Source organism: Pelmatolapia mariae, linkage group LG12 (assembly GCF_036321145.2).
Source record: "Pelmatolapia mariae isolate MD_Pm_ZW linkage group LG12, Pm_UMD_F_2, whole genome shotgun sequence".
Taxonomy (NCBI): Eukaryota; Metazoa; Chordata; class Actinopteri; order Cichliformes; family Cichlidae; genus Pelmatolapia; species Pelmatolapia mariae.
In genome coordinates this window covers 34,899,697-34,922,443 of record NC_086237.1, presented here as the reverse complement: position 1 = coordinate 34,922,443, position 22,747 = coordinate 34,899,697, and the positions used below count along the sequence as shown (strand labels likewise).

General features: G+C 39.3%; 1 protein-coding gene across 1 annotated transcript; it reads right to left on the bottom strand.

The window, feature by feature from the left end:
* Window positions 1–4,719: 4,719 nt before the first annotated feature.
* Window positions 4,720–22,267, bottom strand: scarf2 (scavenger receptor class F, member 2). Its single transcript, XM_063490136.1, has 11 exons — window positions 21,636–22,267; window positions 19,094–19,152; window positions 18,898–18,999; window positions 17,923–18,442; window positions 17,239–17,457; window positions 16,905–17,033; window positions 16,458–16,561; window positions 15,204–15,318; window positions 14,807–14,904; window positions 9,846–10,001; window positions 4,720–9,290 (listed from the first exon to the last, which is right to left on the bottom strand). The coding sequence occupies exons 1-11, from the start codon at window positions 21,743–21,745 to the stop codon at window positions 8,128–8,130; spliced, it is 2,775 nt and encodes a 924-aa protein (XP_063346206.1). The 5' UTR covers window positions 21,746–22,267; the 3' UTR covers window positions 4,720–8,127.
* Between the last annotated feature and the right edge of the window lie 480 nt (window positions 22,268–22,747).

Here is a 22,747-nt window from a genome sequence, read left to right as displayed (position 1 = left end):
CAAAAGCGAAAATCCTTGTGGAGGTCAAACAAATATCACACTCCCGAAGCAACAAAAACATCATACTGTTGTCCTCTGTAGTAACAGACAACTGTGTTTACGATTTAGCAACAATAACACATTTTCAAGAATAAAGTACTGAGAGCGTTTGGAATTGTAAGTAGGTCAAGTAGGTATATTTTCACAGACGGTCCCTCTTGTATTTGCATAATTCAGCTGGAAACTGGATAAGGTGATAGATGGTAGTGGAATCATGACTGATGTGGGAAATGGTTTGTCGTGGAGGTGGGAAATGGGGTGAGGGTGGTGAAGGGATTTGCCCCGATCAATGTCCAGTTACTGGCCACATCAGAGGAGCTGGTGGGCAAGCAAACAGCAAGCACTGCTCCCCTCCCTCTAATCTGCGCCTCAGTAATCAGAAACACATGGCTCCCTATAATGACTCCACTGTTGTCCCATGAAGTAGAAGAAGGCTGTAAGGGTCACATATGTGTGTCACCTATGTGTATACACACAAGCACAAAGTCGCAATGATGGAAAATATACAGCTAACACTTCCTTTCACATGCCAGCTAACTGCAGCCTCATAAAGTAAATAGATCCTGACATCCATTTAGGCAAACATTTCTTTTTTTTTAGGTTGTTGCTAAAGTGTGTTTATCCAAATGGATACGAGTGGTGCCAGTATCAGTGACTTGGCCTCTGACTCACAAAAACAAAGATGTGATAAAGCAAATCTGATGGGGGTTGTAAAATGGGAAAATGTTTCTGCAGGGTACAGGCCTGTTCCTGTGACTGCATTTACTTAAAATATGGAGAGAAAGCATCCCAAACAACAAAGCTGTAGAGTTTGTTGGTCACAGACAGGACTGATTGTCGGGACAGCTGGGGTTCACTGCACAAAAACATAAACCATCTGTTTATTTTCCTTGGGTTTGGGCGGACACAATGGGTCTTGTGCTCATTTTCCATCCCAGTATCTCTCTTTTTGCGGCTCTATGATGAACTGAGTAAGCAGTGAGGGGAAAAAAAACCCCCAAAAACTTTGGGTCAGCCTTTGGAATTATGTGAAAGCTGAAACCCCAAACCATATTATGAAGTCTGTAGTCCCACTTTACTGCTCAGGTAGTGGATAGATGGGACAGGGGGAAGGGGAGAAAGAGGAAGGAGTAATTGAAGGAGAAGGAAAACAGGCTGTGGGCACAAATACAAGAGAAGAAGAGCTTGTGAAAAAGAAGAAAGAAAAAGAGAACAAAATGAAAAAAATAAAAAGAATCTGACTGATCTGCTTTTTATTAGCCATCCAAACCATTTCCCCTAATATGCTAGTTCCTTTAAATTATGCTGACAAAGGGGGAAAATTCAGGGCAATTTGAAGTCCCAGACAACTGTTTGCACACCCTTCCATGTGAGAGAAGAGAAAAAAAGAGTAAGAAAAATCTCCATCTGGACAGAGTAAGAGAGAGGCTATGGATCAATTATATTTTGCACTATTTATACGGCTTGATTTTTTCACAAATGAGTACGAATAGTGCGTGAGGAAAACCGCGTGTGTCTTTCTGAAGTTCTGTGGCTGCAGTCACGATGCATGCACTGAGCTCAAAGTAGCGTGGAAAGTGTCAGATAGAGCAAAATGGGTTTTCACACTGACTTGAAGAACAATACTGATATGTTAGTATATCCCAAACTGAGCCTCATCCAGTTTCAACTCTCTTGACCTAGTTTCATCACTTTACCAGCTTGTCTAGGCATCTATTTGGGAGGTCGGCTTGTTGTGCGGTTGCTCTTAATTTGTGCATTAAGAGTGGCCTATTTTAGCTCTGAGCCAACGCGTGGAAGTTTTGGGTCTATGATAATGACAGTCTTAAATCGCAGAGTGTGTAGATGTCACTGGAAATCTATAAACACATTTGATGCTGGTGCCCCCCCTGCCTCCCCACTTCTGGTTGCATGCTGACCTCAGTCTTCAGTGGTTTTGGCTCAAGAAAAGCACCAGCTCCATTTCCAGTAAATGTCATTTCATAGTTACTGCATTTCCACAGGGCTGAGAAACAACATTTAATGTGTAAGAAAGACTGCAATTAGACAGTGTTTCTCGCAGACAGCCTGTCGACAGGGATAAGAGACGGGGGGAAAAAAAGCCCATTTTTGAATCTCCTCTGGCCATGTCTGATGCAATGGATCAGCCAGGGGAATGACAGCATTTGAGAAAAATCGTACTACAGCAGACACAGTAATGTCAGACATTGTTTGAACACTTGAACAAAGAGCAACTGTTCATTTGAACTTCAAACTTTACATCACACCGAGGTTTTATAAGAAATAATTTGTGCAAAGTTCATGAACACCGTGAACATTTCAATATCAGATTTTCGAAATCAAAAGAGAGATTTGCATAGAATATTCTTTTTCTTGCCTTTGTTTCTGGTGTATGCCTTTGCATGTAGGCGATACACGTCTCTTTACACTGAATACTTCTTACTGAACCTAATCCACTGTCCTGAACTTACGCGGACAGTGAAAAACGGCTCGTGACTCAGGCCATGCTTGAATTAATATCTTCAACCACTTTCAAGTGTAACTCGACTCCACTTTCTTTCTGCTTTGCATTGCAGAAAATATTTGTCTTTTTCCCCCTCACTCATAAATTTCTTTCTTCCTTTCCTTGCAGGGACTGAAATGGCTACCAGATGTGGTTCCAATCTGTTCTTGTTGCCATAGAGACACAGGGACTGGAATAGGTTTTTTGAGTCCAGGGCTTTTGGCTGACTCATAGGCCTGAGTTTTAAAGCCTCGCTGTTTCTATAGACATGGCACATTGAGGGCGCCCCAGCTCCAAGTTATGTTTAGACTGGCAGCCGAAATGTCACTGAACCCCATTCCCACACGCCTACCCCTGACTTTTTGACCAAGCTTTGCATTATCCAGTGTAGTAGCTCCTTTTTGTGCATTTATGTTGCAGTGCTACACGTAACATTCAATGCCAAGTCAATAAATGAGTAAAAAATTACTTTTAGTTGATATGAAAAAGGACAAGTTCTGTAATTGTAAACCTGCTCTATTCATGAGCAGCAGGCACAGAAATCCATCAAAAGTTGTACACATGCTTAATCAACACGGTTGATCCTGAGATTCTGTGCAGTGGTGACATGCAATGCTCATTTCCAATCTGTGACTTTCCCACAACATGTCAAGGATGAAAAGACAGAGAACATGTTTTGGTATCCTCAGCTGAGAATCTTTTCCATCTGTGAGTTGCGGACGGGCAGATGGAGGCAGTTGTGTTAACATTCTTCTCTATTCTAGTAGTAAATCTGACTTCAGGCTGTTGTCACATGAAAGATGGTATGACTTTTTTTTTGGGGGGGGGGGGGGGGGGGGGTGCTCATCGTGAGAGTGTACATTTCAGTATGGTCAGCAGCTCTGTGAAGCTCTACACAGGGGTTCTTTAAGCCTAATGCCAATATCAGCAAGCTAACATCTGCTAATTAGCATTAATTAGGCAGATATTTGGTTATGAACCAAAAAACTAAAGTACTGAATGAATTTTGTTTTTAATGTGAATGACTTTGCCAAATGAATGCTCCAAATGGCTATTAAAACTCCACATGCATGCACCATATATGTCAAAACCAAATGTCACTGGGTTTCATTCAATGCACAAAAATAAAGTAATACAAATAGAATAAAATAAAAGTATTTAATCTTCAACGTGACTAAAGTAGCGTAATGTCTGAAAATACTGATGCAACAGAATCATCCTCTTTGGACCATGAATTTAACTCCAATAATTTGTTACAATTCATTCAAGTCCAAAGCAAAGTGGCGGCGTGACTGGCACTTTGCCACTTGTATGACAAATAAGGAAACCATCACCACAATGGTTAAATTGTTTGCTGTGCTCTACAAAAGACAAGGAAAGATATGTCATCTTTTTAGAGTGCTCTGCAAAGGTCACATCAACATTATTGCTGTCAGTGTCAGTAAAAAGCTTTATCACACTGCTATCTCCTTGAAATGTCCATAAAAAAGTATTGGAAACCAGGCTTATGTTTTATAGCTCTGAAAATGTAGCATAAAACTTCTGTATGCATAACACATATGTACAGCTGTAAGTAGAACATCATGTCAAAAGAGCAGAAACCTAAACAAAACCACTTCATCTTCTGGTTCCAATTACCCATCACATGACCTATCCATCCATCCTCATATACAACCATTCATCCTCCTTCATTGCCTTGTGGCCCAGTTTTGGCTATATCCCCCTTTCTCCCTTCCAAAAGACGACACATATGCAGCGCGTGATTAACTCCTTAACACAGAGTTTCCACTGTTTTTCCTTCATGAAAGAAGCGCTTGTCCCCCCTTCCTGAAGGAGCCAAACTGACAGTCCCCTGGTTCCCTCAGGGTCTTTGAAGAGCCGCTATGACCGAATGACTGTGAAGAACATCCGCAGGACTGTGTAGCCTAACAGCTGAGACTTAAAAGAATGGATAAAATAAAAGTGGATCTGTTAAGGAGAATACAATACATGATGTATTACAAAATGTATACTTCTTTACCTTGTTATTTTTCTAGTGGACTGTACACTGGAATCAGACAATGGAAAAAGAAGCCAATAGGAGGTCATAATCCCATTAAAATGTCCAGGAGATGCAAAACGGTATACAATGATTGTCACAGGAAACTGATTCAATGAGGACTGTTTTTAAAGCTCTCTATAGCTACATGTATTGCTTTTTTATTCCAAAGAAGTAAATGAGGAAAAACCAACCAAATAACCATACACAAATGAAAAACAAATCAAAACTGCTATGAAAGAACCACAAAAGACAAAATACACCTTACAGTCAGTAATGTTTTCTGCAGCTTTTCAGGCCCTTTTCTACAAAAATGTTCTGTAAGCCAAAAAAAAGCACAGACCAGTCAGATAAAAATGGCCATTTCCTAATTACACAACATTATGGTCAAAAGTATATGGAATTGCTTCAGGAGTGGTATTATAGTACGACTGTACAACCCTTTTTGTATGAGTTAGTTTTTTGCAGGCAATAATAACAAATGGAAGGAACACAAAGGTTACAAGGTTCTTCTGCAGCTATCAATGCCATATAATTACACTCTGCGTCATGCAGTTAAGTTTCACATAAACATAACATCAACAGAGAACAATTACAAAGCCAATGTAAACTTGACCGGAGGAAAGCACTCATATTCCAAGTTTGCTTCAGAGCCCAAACTAAGCAACAAAAGAAAACAAAAAAGAAAACAACATAAAAGTAAATTCAATGACGTCAAGGAAAACATATAGGCACTGAAAAGGTCATATAAGCACAGCTTACAAAGATAATAAAATTTACACAATGTATACAATGTTGAAAAAACACATCACCAGAGAAATATGTTGTACCTTGATAAAAACACAAAACAGCAATATTTGGTTCATGAAATTAGCTGACGGTGTGATGCGGACTTTTCAGACGGAAACACGTCATGGCACGTTGGTATAACTTTCTGCTTATTTTAATCCATTATCCATTATTTATAGCTCATATTGTGACAGTTATTTTCACGTGTGTATCTTGAAGAAAAATTGAATTATTCCAGTTTGAGTATTTCACTCCAATACCATTTTTTGTGTATGTATTTTAGGATCAGCAGTTAAAATAGAGACTGGCAATAGCATTAGGCAAAAATAGCTTTTTTCACTTAAACCGATCCACAGTTGAGGCAAATTATAAGACCCGAGTACCATCTAGTCTTACAGTCTACACCTTTTTATTTTAGCATGGTTCTGATAGCTTAAGATGATCTGATCCTTTAAGGTAGAAAAGATCTTAGTCAAGATTTAGTTCCAGAAAGTACCCAGGTGGCATAACACAACGTAATTTGAAATGAAAATACCTTTGACGCGATATCAACCTCACTTTTTGACTAAACTGAAAGTACACAGAAACACATGGCAGACTTCTTCTGTAGTCTGATCTGTAAAGAATGCCACTAGTGGTGAATATTTGAACAAAACTATATTTTACTTCTGATTAATAGGACGATAGCATATAATGGTATGCTTTTTTTAAATAAAGCATACAAAACTAAAAATGATTCTCTATCACACAGAAAGTAAGTGAATTCAAAGTGAATAATAAGCATGAAATAAAATGAGGTGTGCTTTGGGGTTTCATTTTTGGTTTAGTGGTTTAGCTGACTGAATAAAACATACAGTAAGAGCACATTATGATGGCTTGGGTTAAGCAGAAGTATGGAAAAGCCATGTATATGAAATAGCTGGACAAAGGAGAGCAAAAGGCTGAAAATCCCTAAATACTTTATTTCTGTACGGAAAAGGATTAAAAGCAGTAACAACGCTCAAAGCGGAATTAAATCTGTCTCATAAGTACGGATAATTTCGTTAGGTGATTCTAAATGTAGTATTTCACGTGTACTTGTGTGTCAAAATTTCAAATTTAGATGTGAAGAATAACATCGTTAAAAGCTTGGAGAGTAAAATTTTATAATTTAAAATGAACTTTCTTTTGGTAGAGATGCTGTTCTGCAGCAAATACAGCATAAATTAAAGTGTTTCTTTTAAGAATCAACATCAAATAGACCCTTATCTAAAATACATAAAAGAGATGAGGATTATATCCTAAACTAATTCAGGTGCAGATCTGTATTCCTGTGTGTTGGTACATCTAATTGGGGGAAAAAAATAAATAAAAAAGTAGCTTTGTATACTCTGAGGACCAGTTTTTGGTTATTTTTAGTACCTTTAGTACCTGTGGATAGCATATATAGAATAGCTATTTTTCTGACACCTGGATGGCAAATTAGTTATCTAACGTCAACAGCAATTCATATTCAATTCGTAAATATATCTGCAGGCAAATATGAGGCAGCCAAACAGTAAAATAGGCTGGAGACATTATATCAATTCAATCCAATCATGCTAAGTCTGTGGCTGCAAGGTCATGTAGGAAAAATGTGTTTTTGCCTAATTCGGCAACCCCAGTCATCAAATTATGCAATTTAAATTTTGGAAAACCTGAAGTCCTAACACCAAGTTTTGTGTCACACTATAGGTGTGTCCAAGTTCAGTGGCCATGTTCTTGGAAGGATGTAAAACCTTATTTTTGGTTATGTTATGACTTCACTTCCTGTTTGAAAATTCTGATTGACTGCAATAAACAGGCACAGAAAAAAATCTCATGACTTTTGGTGTATAGTTATCTCTATGCACTTTGGTGAAGGTAGGAAAAAACTGAAAAAATATTAATAAAGCGCAGTTTTTCAAAAGGGGGTCTCAAGTCCATGGAACTCTTTTGGTTTTAATAAATCAAATGAAAACTCATTGCCCTTAAATTAAAAAAATGCATATAATAACTCATTTACTACTCAGTAAGTTTTTTAGTGTCAATTTTGAAGCTTTTTTAAAAAATACCACATGACAGATAATGATGACACCATGTTCTGAAGACAACCCAATCCTAAGAACTTCAACTATACCTTTTTAAGAAAAAAAAATGGGGATGTACTTTAAAGGTTAAAATCTTGCAATTTGACCAGCTGGTGGTCCTAGAGTGTTTATTCACTGAGATGAAACTTTGAATAGGGATAATCCTCTGTCCCTTTGTACAGAGTTTAATTTTTCAAAACTTTTTATGATACAGTGTAAGGGTTGCCATACAAGCCAGTGGTAGAACTGAAAGAAAAAAAATCTTATGGATGTCTAAGCATATAAGCAAAGTATAGTGGTGGACATACTGCAGAATAAAAGAAATGAATGAACTTCGGATTATGGTTTTGCACCACTGTTCTCACAGTTGTGTCCAGTTTAGGCACAGGTTGTGGTGTGAGGCTGATATATAGTTGTTACTTTAAAAGGACTCTTGAAACATAATACAATGGTGTATATAGGTTATTATAATACACCTTACCAATATGACTCAACTGTTCCTCTTGATTTTAAGCACTTCTTACTCTTGACTGGTCCTGGATTTGCCCTAAACTCTAACAGTAAAATTACAATTCCTTGACCAAAAAACTATGTTGTGGTTAAACTTCCAACAAATTTTAGTCTTTTGCAAATCCATCATAAACTTTGTGCAATTTGTAGTTCAAAAACGCTTATTTCACAACCTGTGGTGGCATAATAGCTGTCTTTTGCTGTGGTGTTTTACTTTCAGATGTATCCAAAGTACCTTCCTTTCCTTTCTTCCTGGGTGGTTTTTTTATGGGAGTCTTCTTTGGTGTAGGATCCAGTGGGTCCCCTGTCCTGGAGCCGTTCAAGTCCTGCTTTTCCGGGCTCTTGGCTTCAGGGGTCCCAAGGTTGGTTTTTACAGGTGCCACCATTTTCTGTAGGCTACTTGAGGTGGGCAGCTGGGGTTTGGTGGAGCCTTGCTCAATCTGGCTCAATCCAGTGGAGCCGGTTCTTTTGGCTTTCTGTGGAGGTGTGGGCTTCTCCCGGTTTGCCCTTGGTGTGGACAGACCATTGGTCTTTGTCAGCCCTGTTCCCTCATTCCTGTTGATGCTTTGGGTTTTTTCCTTGAGCTGAGCGGCAAGCAGCGTAGCAGCCTCTGAGTTCATATGAGGATGGATGACCTTTGGGCTCTTGGGTGGCTCCTTAGGGGTCTGCTTTGAACTATCAACACTTTTCTTTTCAGGTGAGGAGCTGTGAAAATTACTTATCTTCTTGAGGGCACTCTGAACAACACAATTGATGTGCTCCATGTGACAGGGACTGCCGTGCTCATCCCCAGACTTTTTACCTCGCAGAGGTTTGTGTTTTTTAGGGGAGCCACTGGCATCTGCCTCCTGCCCCTCCTGTATCTTCTGTCGGTCATGATGCTTTTCCTTTATTCTTTGCCACTCTTCACTCTTAGATGAGCCATCACTTGAACTTCTCTTTTTCTCCTTTGACACTGCAAGTGCCTTAATTCCCCCCTGCTGTTCAGGCTGGGGAGACCCTGTGGTATTCCCGTGTATCCACGACACCTTGGGTTTAGTGGATGGGTCTGGTGGCCGTGGTTTGGGCTTGCCAGGTGAAGGTGGTGGCTTTCCATTGCGCTTGGCCTCTAATATAGGAGTGCCATCTCTATCCTTGCCACTGTTCTCATCCTCCTTCGACTGCTTGGAGAGGCGGGCGACCAAGGCATACTGTGGCTCACTGCCTTCTGTTTTGGTTACACTTGTGTCTTTCAGGGAGGTGTATTCACCAGCGTCATCTTCATCAGGGACAGCTTCTGGCTTCTCTGCTGCTGGGCTGGGGCTTCGCTTGTCATTCATGGATTCTGTGGATCATTGGCAGATCAAGAGATGTTACTCAAAAATGGTGTTTGTTTATTTCAATCCTGATTTTTTGTGCTGTTGCAGCATTACTTTACTTGATATGATCACTACGCTTACTGCATGTTTGCTGTTATTCAATTATACTGAAAATAACTGGGTCAATTCGGCAACTTGATGATCTTACTCAAAATCCATTTTTGTAAAGAGACCCACACCAAAGAAACAGACTAAAATTGGCTAAAGCATCATTTGCAATTTCATAGTTCAAGATTAGAAACTGACGGAATGGGTGTTTTCCACCAAACTTTAAGGATTTAGTCACTGTTTGGATGTGTGCAATATGCTGACTTGACCATTCCATTTCCTGTTTATGCTCTTCTTGTTCTCAAAGGAGATTCTAAATTTAAATGGCATAAATGCCAACTATTATGTAGCTATTAGAGAAGTGAGTGAGTCACTGGATAGTCACATTGGGGAATATGATTATCTCGCATGTGTGTCCATACAAGATAGCTGAACTGTTTTTTTTTTTTGTTTTTTTTTACATGATTACTCACCTTCATGCGGAACACAGTAAACTGGCCCCTCATCTCCGCTCTCAAAAGAAGAGAAGGACCCCTGGGATGACCAGGAGGAGGGGGAGTGCTGTTCAGCCACAGAGGGGGGCCCAATGAAGCTGCAGTTGAAGGTGTTCTCTGGGTCATGGTGGGCTACTGAGAACAAAAAACAAATGCAAAAGTCAAAAGGTCAGTCAGAGTTTTTTTTTTTTTTACTGTGTTACAGGACAAACAGTCTGCTCTTACTCAGTCTCACAGCAAAGTTGTAGAAAGCATTGGTTTAACTAACTCTGTAGAAAAATAGGTTTCACATGTGAGCTAACAAAGGTTCTGACACTATGAGTTTCTAAAAGCAAATGCTGATATTTTCATACAGCGGTTCACCCATTCATAATTTATTAGCTAGAGCTGAATTCCCACAGCTGACGACATTCAGATTTTCTTTAGAATTTGCTTAGAAAATCTTAACCAACAAACAACACTCTTTATAATATACGATATACTAATAAAGAGCTGAATGGTAAGATAAAACGTTGCAATGTTATGTGGTTGCTTACTGTCTCTGCTGGTCTTTTCTAGTATTTTGTGGGTTCAGCAAAATGAACCGCAAATGGGTTCCTTCATCGTCATCTTCCACTGAGTTCTCTCCCTAACGATAAGTAGGTCAAGTCATGTTTCCCTCTCACAATCTCCCTTTTGCTCTCTCATTCTTCTGTCCTCAGACACTACAGCATTCTGCTAACCCTTCAGTCTCAGGACAGCTGCGCTTTCTGAAGGGTACTTAGGCTTAATCTTCCCATCTGGTGTGAACCGGACTAAACCGTACTGGGTGTTAACTTGCATGACCGGCCACATCAGATGCTCCTGTTTATATTCCTGATGACACATGGGTCCATGCGTTTGTTTAGACCTTAGATAAACCATCTATGGAAGGAATCCCCTAACTACCAGGACACTGGCCAAGAACAAATCATGGCTTCTTTAGATGTTTTTTTTTGATTATACCTAAAACGATTTGCTAGTTTAAGAGATCTACAGCTAGATTTTTGCAGACTGATTTGCAGAAATGTATCTCTCTATATTCTTGCTGTATTTGTATTAACGTTTGATATGGACGCACTTTTAATATGTTACAAAAGAAGAAAATCCAGCAGATTATCTGCTTAGACGCTGTTTTTATATTCTCCCATTATAGCAAACAAGTCTGGTTTATCTGTCACCCTAAACCAGTCTGAAGTTTATTCTCTTGCCTCCCATGTGAATCCATGTGGCTCACACCATGTGACTTTCTGTTGAGCCTTTTGTGCTTTCAACTTTTTCTCCAAAAACAACATGATTTAGTCATGTTTTCCCCTTTAGTTTGCTGGGTTTTATCTGAATTTCTAGTTTCTAATTTAATTTTAGGTTGCCCCTTTCAATCTGTTTTGAAAGTCAAGGTTTTGCCTTAGATATATGACTCACTTGGTTATTTTTACATTGATCTAAAATGATTCCTTAAAAGGTTTCCTTCTTTCATCAAAACAAGAAGTCTAACTCCCTGAACAAAATATTTGATTTTGGGGTTCTATTGTCTTGTTTTATGCACTGAGGGGTGAATGTCAAAACAGTTGCAACATGTCTGTCTCAACTACTTGTATATATAAAGAGGTCACAAGATAGTAAACATAAGTATTTTGAAACACAGAGGACTTACATTTCCATTATCATTTTAAGATATCCCCATAACAATCTGCTATCTCTATATTTTATATTAATTTAATTATAAAAATAAATCTGAAGCCAGAATGGAACTTCTACCTTCAATGTAAGATCAAAAACTATTTATGCTTAAGTAAATATTTGAATTATACAGGAAAAAAGCTATTGTATATGTCTTTTCCACCACTTGTGCAGGGTCCTCATAGTGTAGCAACAGGCAGACAGGCACAGACTGAAGGACAAAGGAATGTAGAACGGCAAAGATTTCAGTCATGTTAGTCAGCGATCTAACACATGGGCATTTTGCAAGTGATGTATGCAGCGATGAACAACTGCTGTCCTTAAAAATTGCTTGGTCCAGACTGTGAGTCTAGTAAGGAAGATTGCTATGCTGACTAGACGCCACTGTGATCCCTCTCTGCATGAAGGCCAACACACAACAGGGTATTATTGACCCATCTCCACAACAGAACTCCACCACCACAGTTGCTCAGTAGGGTGGTGGAAGTCTAGAGGATACAACAAGAAAGTTGATAGATCAAACACCTGGTCCATCTCTAGAAAACTGTGCACTGAATAATAATATGATTCACCAGTAATAACAGTAAATAAAAATATACTTCAGCCTAAAACAGCAACGTTGCATGTAAATTCTAATATACAGAGCCAGCATACAGCCTACAGCCATTTGGACACTTCTGTTTTAAAAGAATGAATATATACAGCAGTATAACAGTAACTGGGTCATTCTAGTAAAAGCCAAAGTGTGATTTTGAGAAAATATTCTGACTGTTTGATTAGATAACTCCCAACTACACTGTGAGTATTGCAGCAAACACATTTGCAATACCAGCCAAACTTTGCCCGGATAAATAAAGAAGAAAAAAAGCAGTTGGTGCTGGTCTTAGCATCCATCCATGAGGAAGCATTTGGACACAGAGGAGGCAAGGAATGCCAGACAGACACGAATGTGCAGGGTGTGGAGTAAATATGCTTAGAAAGGAATGCTAAAATGCAAACAAACAGCATTAGTTTCACCAAGAGGGAAATAGGTGACAGTGTGTTTATATAGGTTTTTTTTTATTGAGTCTAACTTTGCTAGGACTAAATGCTGTCCTTTAATTCACCCCTGACTTCTAAAATTCTAGTTCCCATGCTGATAAATTGCATTTTTCAATTTCAGGAAAATAAAGACAAATTGTTTTTCAAAAAGTCTTATATTAAAAAAAAAGCAGGCATGTGGAGGCATAATGTTAAAGATTTTAGGGTACTGTGGTTCAACTTCCATGTGTTTCCAGATGTTTATTTAGCTTCATTTTCATTGATTGTTTATTATTGTTTATAAACATACCATTTCAAAACGTTGACCACATTAGATATTTCTCCACCATGTTCTGCTTTATCAGACCATTAAATTTGACTGATAGGACAGCAAGAACTCAAATGGCAAATATAGGCTGACTATAAATATTTTTAAATACTACAATCTCCCATCTCCCCTACCCCTGTTTTATTTTCATTTGGTCTTACCACATCTGTTGCCACTGACCCTGATGTGGATAAATCACTATTCTGACACTAGCTGGGGTAAATTTGACCACTTCCTGTTTCCAGCCCTATGGCCCCCCTCTGGAATGTGTGTGTGTTTGTGTGTTCTGTGTGCAGGATTGTGTGGCTTCAGTCGGAGCTGGAGTTTCTAAATGTTGGCAAACCATGCTTCTGTGAGCAGCACAAATGCAAGCAGGGTAGCAAAGATTTATGCAGGACAAACGAAGGAGAAGAGGAAGGGTGGTATGAGGGTCTGCCTTCAAGTCTGACTGCAACATTTTTCACATTTACTGTCTAAAACTGTTGAAACTTTAGTTTGTCAAGGCCTAAAAATAGATTTGTCTTTACTTGCATTCTTAAGAAATCCTTTTACCTACCTACATGATTTGTACTTACTCACAAATAAGCATTAATGTCCCATAGGATGACACAGGCAACACAGTCCGTGTGTTGTATTTTCAAATGAGGCATAATGTGGACAGATTATAGCTTAAATAATCAGTTGGAAAAATGAGAAAGCACATGCTGCTCAGACTTGGAAAAGAAACCAGGTCATTATGATTTAACCCCTTATGCACTACACTGACTTCAAAAACACATTTTAAAGCATCTGTCTTTTTCAGAAAACACAAATCAAAGTAAGGTTAGGAACATCTGTGTCACTGACCAGCCATATATGCTTTTAGTCTGCAAAATGTTACAAAATACAGAGAGATGATTGGATTGACAGATTAACTAGTCATTTTAGAATCAGAAAATGTTAGGATAAGTCAGTGCCTTGAAAATATTGGAAATTCCATTTAACAGCGCAGCAAATATTGCTTCTGCTGTCTGATATGATGCACAAATGAATGTATTTATTGCATAGGTAATGGGAAATGATTTGATAATAAACCTTAGTGTTTTAAAATTTAAACAACTATAAGAATCTCTAAATCCTAAGCAAAAATAGCCATAATACGTTGACTACTCTGAAGTCTGTAGAAAAGCAAAACAAAACAAAAAACCAAAACGCCCCCCAAAGACTGGGGTCACAAACACATCTGTCACACACCACGAGACCTCCACATGGAGCAGCAGAGCTACAGCGTCCACCCAAACAGTGCAGCCTTTGATAGCTCGTCACTCACCACCACATGGGCCCCCAACAACCACTGGCTTTCTTTTTAATAACACAGCCTCCTCCTCAGCACAAGAAAAAAAATTCTTGTGAAGAAGATGATGGAAAAGAGTAAAGAAAATAGGGAGAAAAAAGCCCAAGTTTAGGGTCGTAATAATATGAACACATGGCATTTGGCAGTGCCAAGAATAATAATGGGCTCTAAAACCAATACATTCTTTTCAAATGAAACCTCATACTCGCCTGGCAGCCACCATACACTTTTCAACCCTATTCATCTTCTAGGCAGCAGCCTAAGGTAGCACTAAAAGAAAATGCTTACACTGATTGACAGACATTAGCGTCATTGTCTACATGACGTTAAAATTAAAAACATTTGAAAGCACTGATAGCCACTAAAACACAGCTTTTATACCATCTGATATCTACGGTATACTGCTTACACAGAATATCATTACATTCACTGGCTTTTACTGAAGCTAATAAAAATACACATTTTAGCAGACTGTGCAAGAATCAAAGACAAAGATTACAGAGAATACAGAAGCTTCTGGTAGCACTGTGGCGGTATATGAGAAATAGTTTTTGGGCTCACCGACTACTTTGGGCAGTTTCTGTCTCCTCAGTGGAATACGGGGAAGTTTAGTGCTGATTCTGCTGAATCGTCCACACAAGATCCGTTTGGCTTTTTTGCTGTTGAAAAGGGATGACGCCATGGAAATCCAAATGAATCATTCAAACTAGGCATTTTAAACCTGGCCCTCTGCCTCTTTTGAGGGCTCGGGGACTGCTCATATTGCTATTCACAATGTAATGTCAATATATAAAAGCTCTTGAAATACAATTTATGTGCATTTATTAATTTAACAACCTGTGAGAAAAAGTACAAAGAAAATATTTTTCTCTGTTTTTATAACCAGGGCAGGCCTCCTAATAGAAACTCAAGCCCCTAATGTGGACCGCTGAGGTGAAGGCACCTATCTGTCACTCACTTGTGGTTGTCTTTGTGCCGACAGAGGCAGCAGCAGCATAGCAGTGAGAGGAGGACAATCAGTAAAAAGGAGACCAAGGTCCCAGCTGCAATCACACCCATCCGCTGGTTGGGCTCTGAAAGACAAAATGCAGGGAATGGTGGGTGTGCCACATGTGTTGGTGAAGTCTGAATGCCAGTTTCAACAAATAGCTCTCTCAGTCTTAGCTAAAACAAAAAAGCGTGGCATGTAGGACATTATTACGAATTAATATGAAATTGCATGAAATCGCATTGAAGATACCATAATATAGTGTTTAACTATTTATTAATCTGGCAGATTTGACAATAACTGTCGATTATAGCGCTGCCCCCTTTAAGACCAATTGGGCTTTTATTGTTGATTTTCTGCAATTAGCTTCCTCCTCTCACCCCCTCTTTATTATAAACCCTTCATCATAACTCAAAGATTTATTAGCATTCCTCCCACTTGAAGTTTGATACACCCCAAAGACAATCAGTGGTATATTATGCAGTTATGGACAACATTTAGTATTGGGAAAGAGAGACAAGCACCAGAAGAGAAGTAACACATAAGAGTAAAAAAGCAGCGAGCCTCGGGTTTTACGCTGTCACATACGTCTCTGGTTGTTGGGTGGTCTGCCCTTGACATGTTGTCACCCTCAATTTGGAATGGAGTTGAGGTAAAAGTAGCAAAGGGTTAGTTTATCACTGACCAACCTGCCACCACCCATCATGTTCACTAGCCAAAATTCATGCAGTCTTTGTGTGTGATATTCTCCACGTCTGCCTCAAATAATCTCTTTCCAAACAGTATTTTTTCTCTATTCTCTGTATCCATTCCAGTTTCTCATTTTTCTTTCCTTTCCTCCATCCCTTTCTTTTTTTCTTCCTTCCTTTCTCTCTTCTGTGGCTGGACAGGAACAGAGCCAACAAACACAACCATAAAAAGGACACCGGTCTAGGTCTGGAAACACAATCAAGGCCCTTTGGTGTCCCACTACACACACTGACCTAAATAGATGTATTTGTTGCTACTCAGCATATACAGCCAACTATTAGAAATTTAATATGCAGGCAGTATTGCTGGCATGTAATTTACAAATAAACAGTTCAGAGCATTTGAATTCTTTTGGTGTGTACAGTATAAAGTAAGAAATATCTGTTCAAGTTAGGAGAATAAAAAAGCCCCACTAGTTTCTGACATACTCGCTAACCGCAACACATCAGTTAGCAAAAATAAAGATTTTCTTACGGAGATAGCAGGCACCAGACACAGGATCACAGTTCTTGTCATGGCAAGAGCATGTCTGGTTACAGTTGATTCCATACTGGCCAGTTGGACAGGTCATATTGCAGCTTGACAACAGAGAAGAGACAGAAAACATCTGCTTAATGTTGAGTCTGAGTAACCAGTATGTTACATGGAACAAAAGAAGAAAGAAGGGGATAAGTGGGATTAGCTCCATATCCCAATCGTTTCTGCTGTGTTTGAGAGAATTTTGCTTTTTTTGTTCCTAAATTTTATTTCATTAGTTTAAACACATGCATTAAAACACAAACTCAACCTTTTAAGTCCCCAGATATATAAATGTGCTACAAACATCATATCACCACGTTCAACCCTTTGCCACTGCATACTGTACAGCTGTCAAGGGTATAAACAAGGCTGTTTTTATCTTTGAGGTGTCGTTTAACTTACTATGTGCCATAAAACCCGGGGTCACAGAGGCACTCTCCGGTAACAACATGACAGATGCCATTAAAACAATGACTGCAGTTGTTTTCACAGTTCTCGCCATATGTGCCATTGGGGCAGCGCACCTCACACCTATCACACACAGAAAGAATGTCTTGATTACACATAATGTAATTTTAAAGCTTAGAAGTATGAGTCATGGTCATTACCACAGTGCCAGAAATAGTCTTGTAATAGCTAGTAGTTAAGTATTTAAAAGGAATACTAAACAACAAAACAGCATGCTCTTTTCTTTACACATTTGCGTGTGTGCACGTGTGTGTGCATTGTTTTTTACCTGTCCCCAATCCAGCCAGGGTTACAGTGCGAACACTTGCCATAGATGGGCTCACAGTGGTGACCATCTTTACATGTAGGACACACTTCCTGGCAGTTTTCACCAAAAAAGCCCTTGGCGCAGAGCTGATCACACCGAGTCCCATTCCATCCTCTCTCACATGTAATACAGCTTCCTCCTGTCACTTTACAGGGCTGCTGGCCTTTGCAGTGCCCACACCTGGTGGCAGCCAATGAAACACAGAGTTTTTTTTTTTGTCTCCTCTTATCTAAATGTAATGAGACAGTTCAGTGATCAAAATCGTCATGAAACCAGCTGTATTAGTTTGCTTTAGATTCCTGCTCTAATCATTTGAAGGCGATAAACACTGAACCGTAGCAGTACTTGAAGTAATTGTACTGCACGTTTCTTGTGTTGTGATAATGATTGTAGGACAATGTGAATACCATTACCTCCTGAATACCAATTCCCCTTGAATCTCGCTTGGGCATTGTTCCATTAAATTAGATAGATATGTTTAGATTTAAGATTTTAGATATTAAATCCTCTAAAACCCACAGACCTGCAATATCACACGGACCAGACATGGAAACTCAACATTATGCATCTGAAAAGCTCAGAATTTCCTGTTTAAATAATGGTACACTGCTTTCTGCCTACTTTTTAAAAAATATATAATCCCACCTGATCCTGCAGTTTTGACCATAAAATCCAGCAGGACATGGCTCCCTGCAGAACTTCCCACGGTACCCAGGCAGACAGGTACATGAACCATCAGCCTGGTTACACTTGCCATAGAGGCACTGGCAGTTTCGCTCACAGCGTGGACCCCAAAGCCTCTCCCTGCACTGGCAGCGTCCCGAGAACTGGTCGCATGGTGAATTGTTACAGTTACACTGGAGTGCACAGTTCCTCCCAGTCCAGCCAGGGTTGCACAAGCATCGCCCTGTCATCACATCACAGATTGAATTGATGCTGCAGTAGCAGTTGTTGTTGCACTGAGGACCCCAGAAGCCAGGATAGCATGTGCATTTTCCTGTTTCTTGGTCACACTTGCCCTTCTGACAAAGACAAACATTCTCGCACTTAGGTCCCCAGCGATTGTGGTTGCAGGTGCACTCGCCGGTCAAATCATCGCACTGGCCATTGGGGTAACAGTGACATTCTCCCTTGCAGTCTGGTCCCCAGTACTCTGCAGGGCATTCTGTTAAAAGACAATGTAATCAGGAAAAGTTCTTACAGATTTTAAGACTACAAATACTAGTAAAACTGGAAGGTTGTACTTAGGTGCAGTAGTGCTTTGAGCTACAAACACTGACATTGGAACTTTGTGTAAAAGCATGTTATGATAACTAATTTGAGAGAAATATAAGAACTAGCTGATGCATAAAGAATGCCATTTATTATACATGCATTTGGTCATTTGGTCATCATCCAAAATCTTGAAGGTACATGAATTCTGAATACCTGTTTTTTTGGACTAGCCTTTGCCAACTTTTTAAGATATTTGTTGTCTCTTGTTAAGTCAATAAGCAATATGTTGAAAAACTGACTTCCAAGAGTACTATACTGGAACATTTATATTTAACATGCAAAATGTATTAGCTTAATACCAGGAATGAGACAAAATGAAAAATAAAGTGAGAAAAAAATTCTTACTGGTGTTACAGCTAGCTCCAAAGTATCCATGACGACAACGGCATTCATTTGGCCTGACACACACCTCATTGTCCTTGCAGGTGAAGTTGCCTTCACAGAGGGCTGAGGTGAAAAGTATAGGCCATATTATTCTATTGGTGTGCACAATGAGCCATATGACATGCTGCCAAATGTTAGCTCTAAGTGTGGTACATACGTGTCAGACATTCAGTTCCTAGCTGCCCCCATCCACTGCAGCACACTGGTGTTGATGATCTGGGGGGGAAAGGTACAGAATGAAAGGGGGGAAAGATGAAGCACTTGATTAAAATAAAGTAAAACAAATATATTTCAAGTTCCTGCTTCTTTGGCTTTGTGCTTCTTACTGATGCAGCTGTTGCCAAATTCTGCAAATGCAAGCATGGCACCATGCATTACACATATGCTTAGCACATTGTTATAATACCTCAATAATAATAATTACCTCAATATGGTTCATTCCAATTTCTACAAGACACATACACTCAAAAGCTACTAGCTCCTGAAGCTCTACAGGCTTTTCCGCCTCCCCCAGCCTGTGATGCAGTGTGAATATTCAGAGGCAAAGTTTTGCAGACAAGTATTGGGCCTAACAGGAAAGAACGGCTGCATGTCCTCTTCCTCCCATGCCGGTGACCTCTGTGGGGCCCCTGCAACACGTCAGCTTGCCCTAAATTGTTTGAAGATGGCAGTTTGTGTTCAGTTGATGGGAAGGGAGTAGCACTATCCTATTATCCTGCCAAAACCGGCACGTGTTCAAGATCATTGGTCAAACCTCTGAATTACTTGACTTGTATGAAAGGAAATTTTCCAAAGAATCTTTTTTTTCTTTTTCACACAGTTTTGTTTAGATTTTGCTTGTTTGTTTGTTTTGTGTTTTGTTTTTTGTTTTTTTCAAGTGTGCCACACCAAATTTGGACAAACTGTAATCAACCCTTTATAATTGACCCTTTGTTAACCATTAACATTAATCCAATCCATGCCAGAATGCAGAAGGAGAAATTACCTTCACTGTTTAATGGAATTAATTTGGTCTTTACATGCTGAAGACCTGTGTGCCTTTCATTACCACAGAAAGAATGCACGAACTACTTTCACAGACGACCTCAATTGCTGCTCCTTCGCTGATTTGAAAAGAAGATTTCTGCATTAGTGCTGCAAACACCACAAAGCCAGCAGCTTTTTGCATTCTCAAAACACTGTTAGGAACACTTGAAGCTAGAAAACAATGACTATTGAGGGCACCGGCAAATGATTTTAGGATGTATTGCCATTAAAGCCAGATTCAGCAGTTGATTTTCCACTATGAGGAGACATATTGGAAATGCTGACCAGTTGTGATAAATAATGAACTACTTCCCTCTATTCATATGATTCAGGGCTATAAAAATAGAACAATAAATGAATAGTGGGGAAAAAAAGACAATTTAATGGTGACTTCAGTTTCATGAATGTTGAAAAGTGCAAAGAGGGGCAAAATATCAAACTTGTAGAGCAATAGAGGTCATGTACAGCATGCTGAAAACTTCATAGAGCATAACAATACTCTAGGCCAGAATTTCCTTTCTGGCAAATGACAACGTTTTGCCCAGTGAGGCAAGATGACAGCACAACTTTAGCTTTTGAAGAGCAGCTGCTGATGACTTTCTTTCTGAGTGCACAGGAAAATACAGTGTGTGGCTTTTCAGATAAGCTATTTTCCTCTCTCTCTCTCTCTGTTTTTTCAAATAAGCTATTTTTGGTCCGATAACATTTTCAACATAAAAAAGTATTCACTTTTTTTTAAGTGATAACTTTCAAGCTCATCCATCCTAAAGTAATCAGCTACAAGTACATGGTTACTTATCACACATTGTTTAGAACATACTGGAAAATGATCCCTGGATTACATTTGCTGTTTCTGGCCTACCACAATTTACAAAATTCAAAACATCAGTTCGAGCTTGGATACTGCAGTCAGCAATTATGGGCTTGGATGTTTTTCTTTTACACAAGTTACTGAAAGGCTCAGGAGATCACCGAGAAATGCCTTTAGGATCACTTACTCTTGCTTTCATGACAGGATTTTAACCTAAATCCTATCAGTTTTGCGTTTCATTAACTCTTCCAAAATCTAGTTCTTAAAAGTTCATTATCAACCACACTATTAAATAGTGCCACGAGTGCTGTAAGGGTCTGTAAGAGCGCCCTCTTCAGAGCAACAAAAACATTTCGGTTCCAGATGTAGCACACACATCTGTATAGCTATGCTTTTCTTCAGTGGACTCCTCCTCTTGCTATCTTGCTATGGCTACACTGAACAGGGAGCGCGTTATATGTAAGTGAGAGGGGGTGGTAGGTCGACGTGACATAATGCATACAAAAAAAAGTGTTTCTAAGATCTCCTGACCTAAAATACGTATCTTTTAAATACTAAAGACGGCGGACGGCTTCACAAAATATTCGGCGACTTTGGAGGACCACTATTTACGCACAAGGCCACCAATGGAAACGTCAAATTTATAATGTTACGCATTTTTCCACAAAACAAGAAATAAAAAATACTTTGAATAACTACTTGTTTCCCAACTCTAGCGGAACTTTTTTGAAGGAAGTTCCCATACCCCCTGAAAATGTAGAATAAGAAGCAAAAAATGTCATCTTATTGCAAATCTTATTGTACAAGCTGGTTTGCAGTAACAACAAATTGAATAGCTCCCATTTTTGCCCTACATGCTTACCCGGGTACTTTGCACACATTCCTGCCTTTGGGGTTGAGTTCTTGACTGAAACCGGAGCAGAAGAAAAGACAAACCAACGCAAGAAAAGTAAAAGAGTTCTTTACTTCCATTGTACAAGCAGCAGCATCCTTCTAGACGCCGTATTTACGCCGCATTACCCTCATCCAAAAGTTACGACGGTTGGGTTTCAGTGTACTTTGCACACTCCAGTTTCTTTAATGCACATAAAACGAATGCGCATCCCTTTTGAATAGGCCAATAAATCCTTAAGGTGTTTTAAAAAGTCTCGCCACCACCTACGCCATCGAGAAACTTTCCAAAACTGACCAGCGACGGCAGCTCCAACCGCAAAGGAGAAAAAGTCATAAAGCCAAAGTTGCAATCGCAGTAGTCTTAGTGTACGTCTTTTCTCCTGTTGTGTTACTTATTCCTTGAAAGAGGTCATAAGCCACATGCCTCCAGACTCAAAATGAATCAAATATTTTTTCTCTTGCCAAAATGTGTCCTCGGAGCTTCTGGGAATGTGTAGACTGTTGATAATCTTTACAAAAAATAAAATTAAAATAAAGCAGAGTGTCACTATGTCGCTTTTGTTCCTCTCGAAGGAGACCCGCTTAATCCTTAACTTTGGTCCTCTCTTGCGCTCTCAGGAGTGGCAGAAGGGAAATTCCTGATTTGTTACTCTATCTTTGGCTCAGTGCGCCATGCGTGAGCCACCAAATTTACATAAGCCTGTGCGCAACAGGGTCTGATTGAAGGAAAAGGGTTAAAAAGAAATAAAGAAAAAATATATTGTGCTCCGTTCTTAGATTTTAACAAACAGTAGAGGTAATTACCTATATGGATGACATTTAGTGGAAATATTATATTTATTAACAAAAGTTATGTACATAGATCATCTTAGACGTAGACTTATCACATTTATAAATATAATTTATAGAAGACTACGCATTTTAACCAAACCGTATTTTAAAGTAGTTTTTATTAGTATTATTATTATTGTGTGAGCCTTTGTGTGGCGGTTTCAGGGGGCAGCAGTGTATTACCCACAACTGAGACAATAGCTCCCCCATCTGTCAACATGAACGTAGTGATGCTGATAGACAGTATAC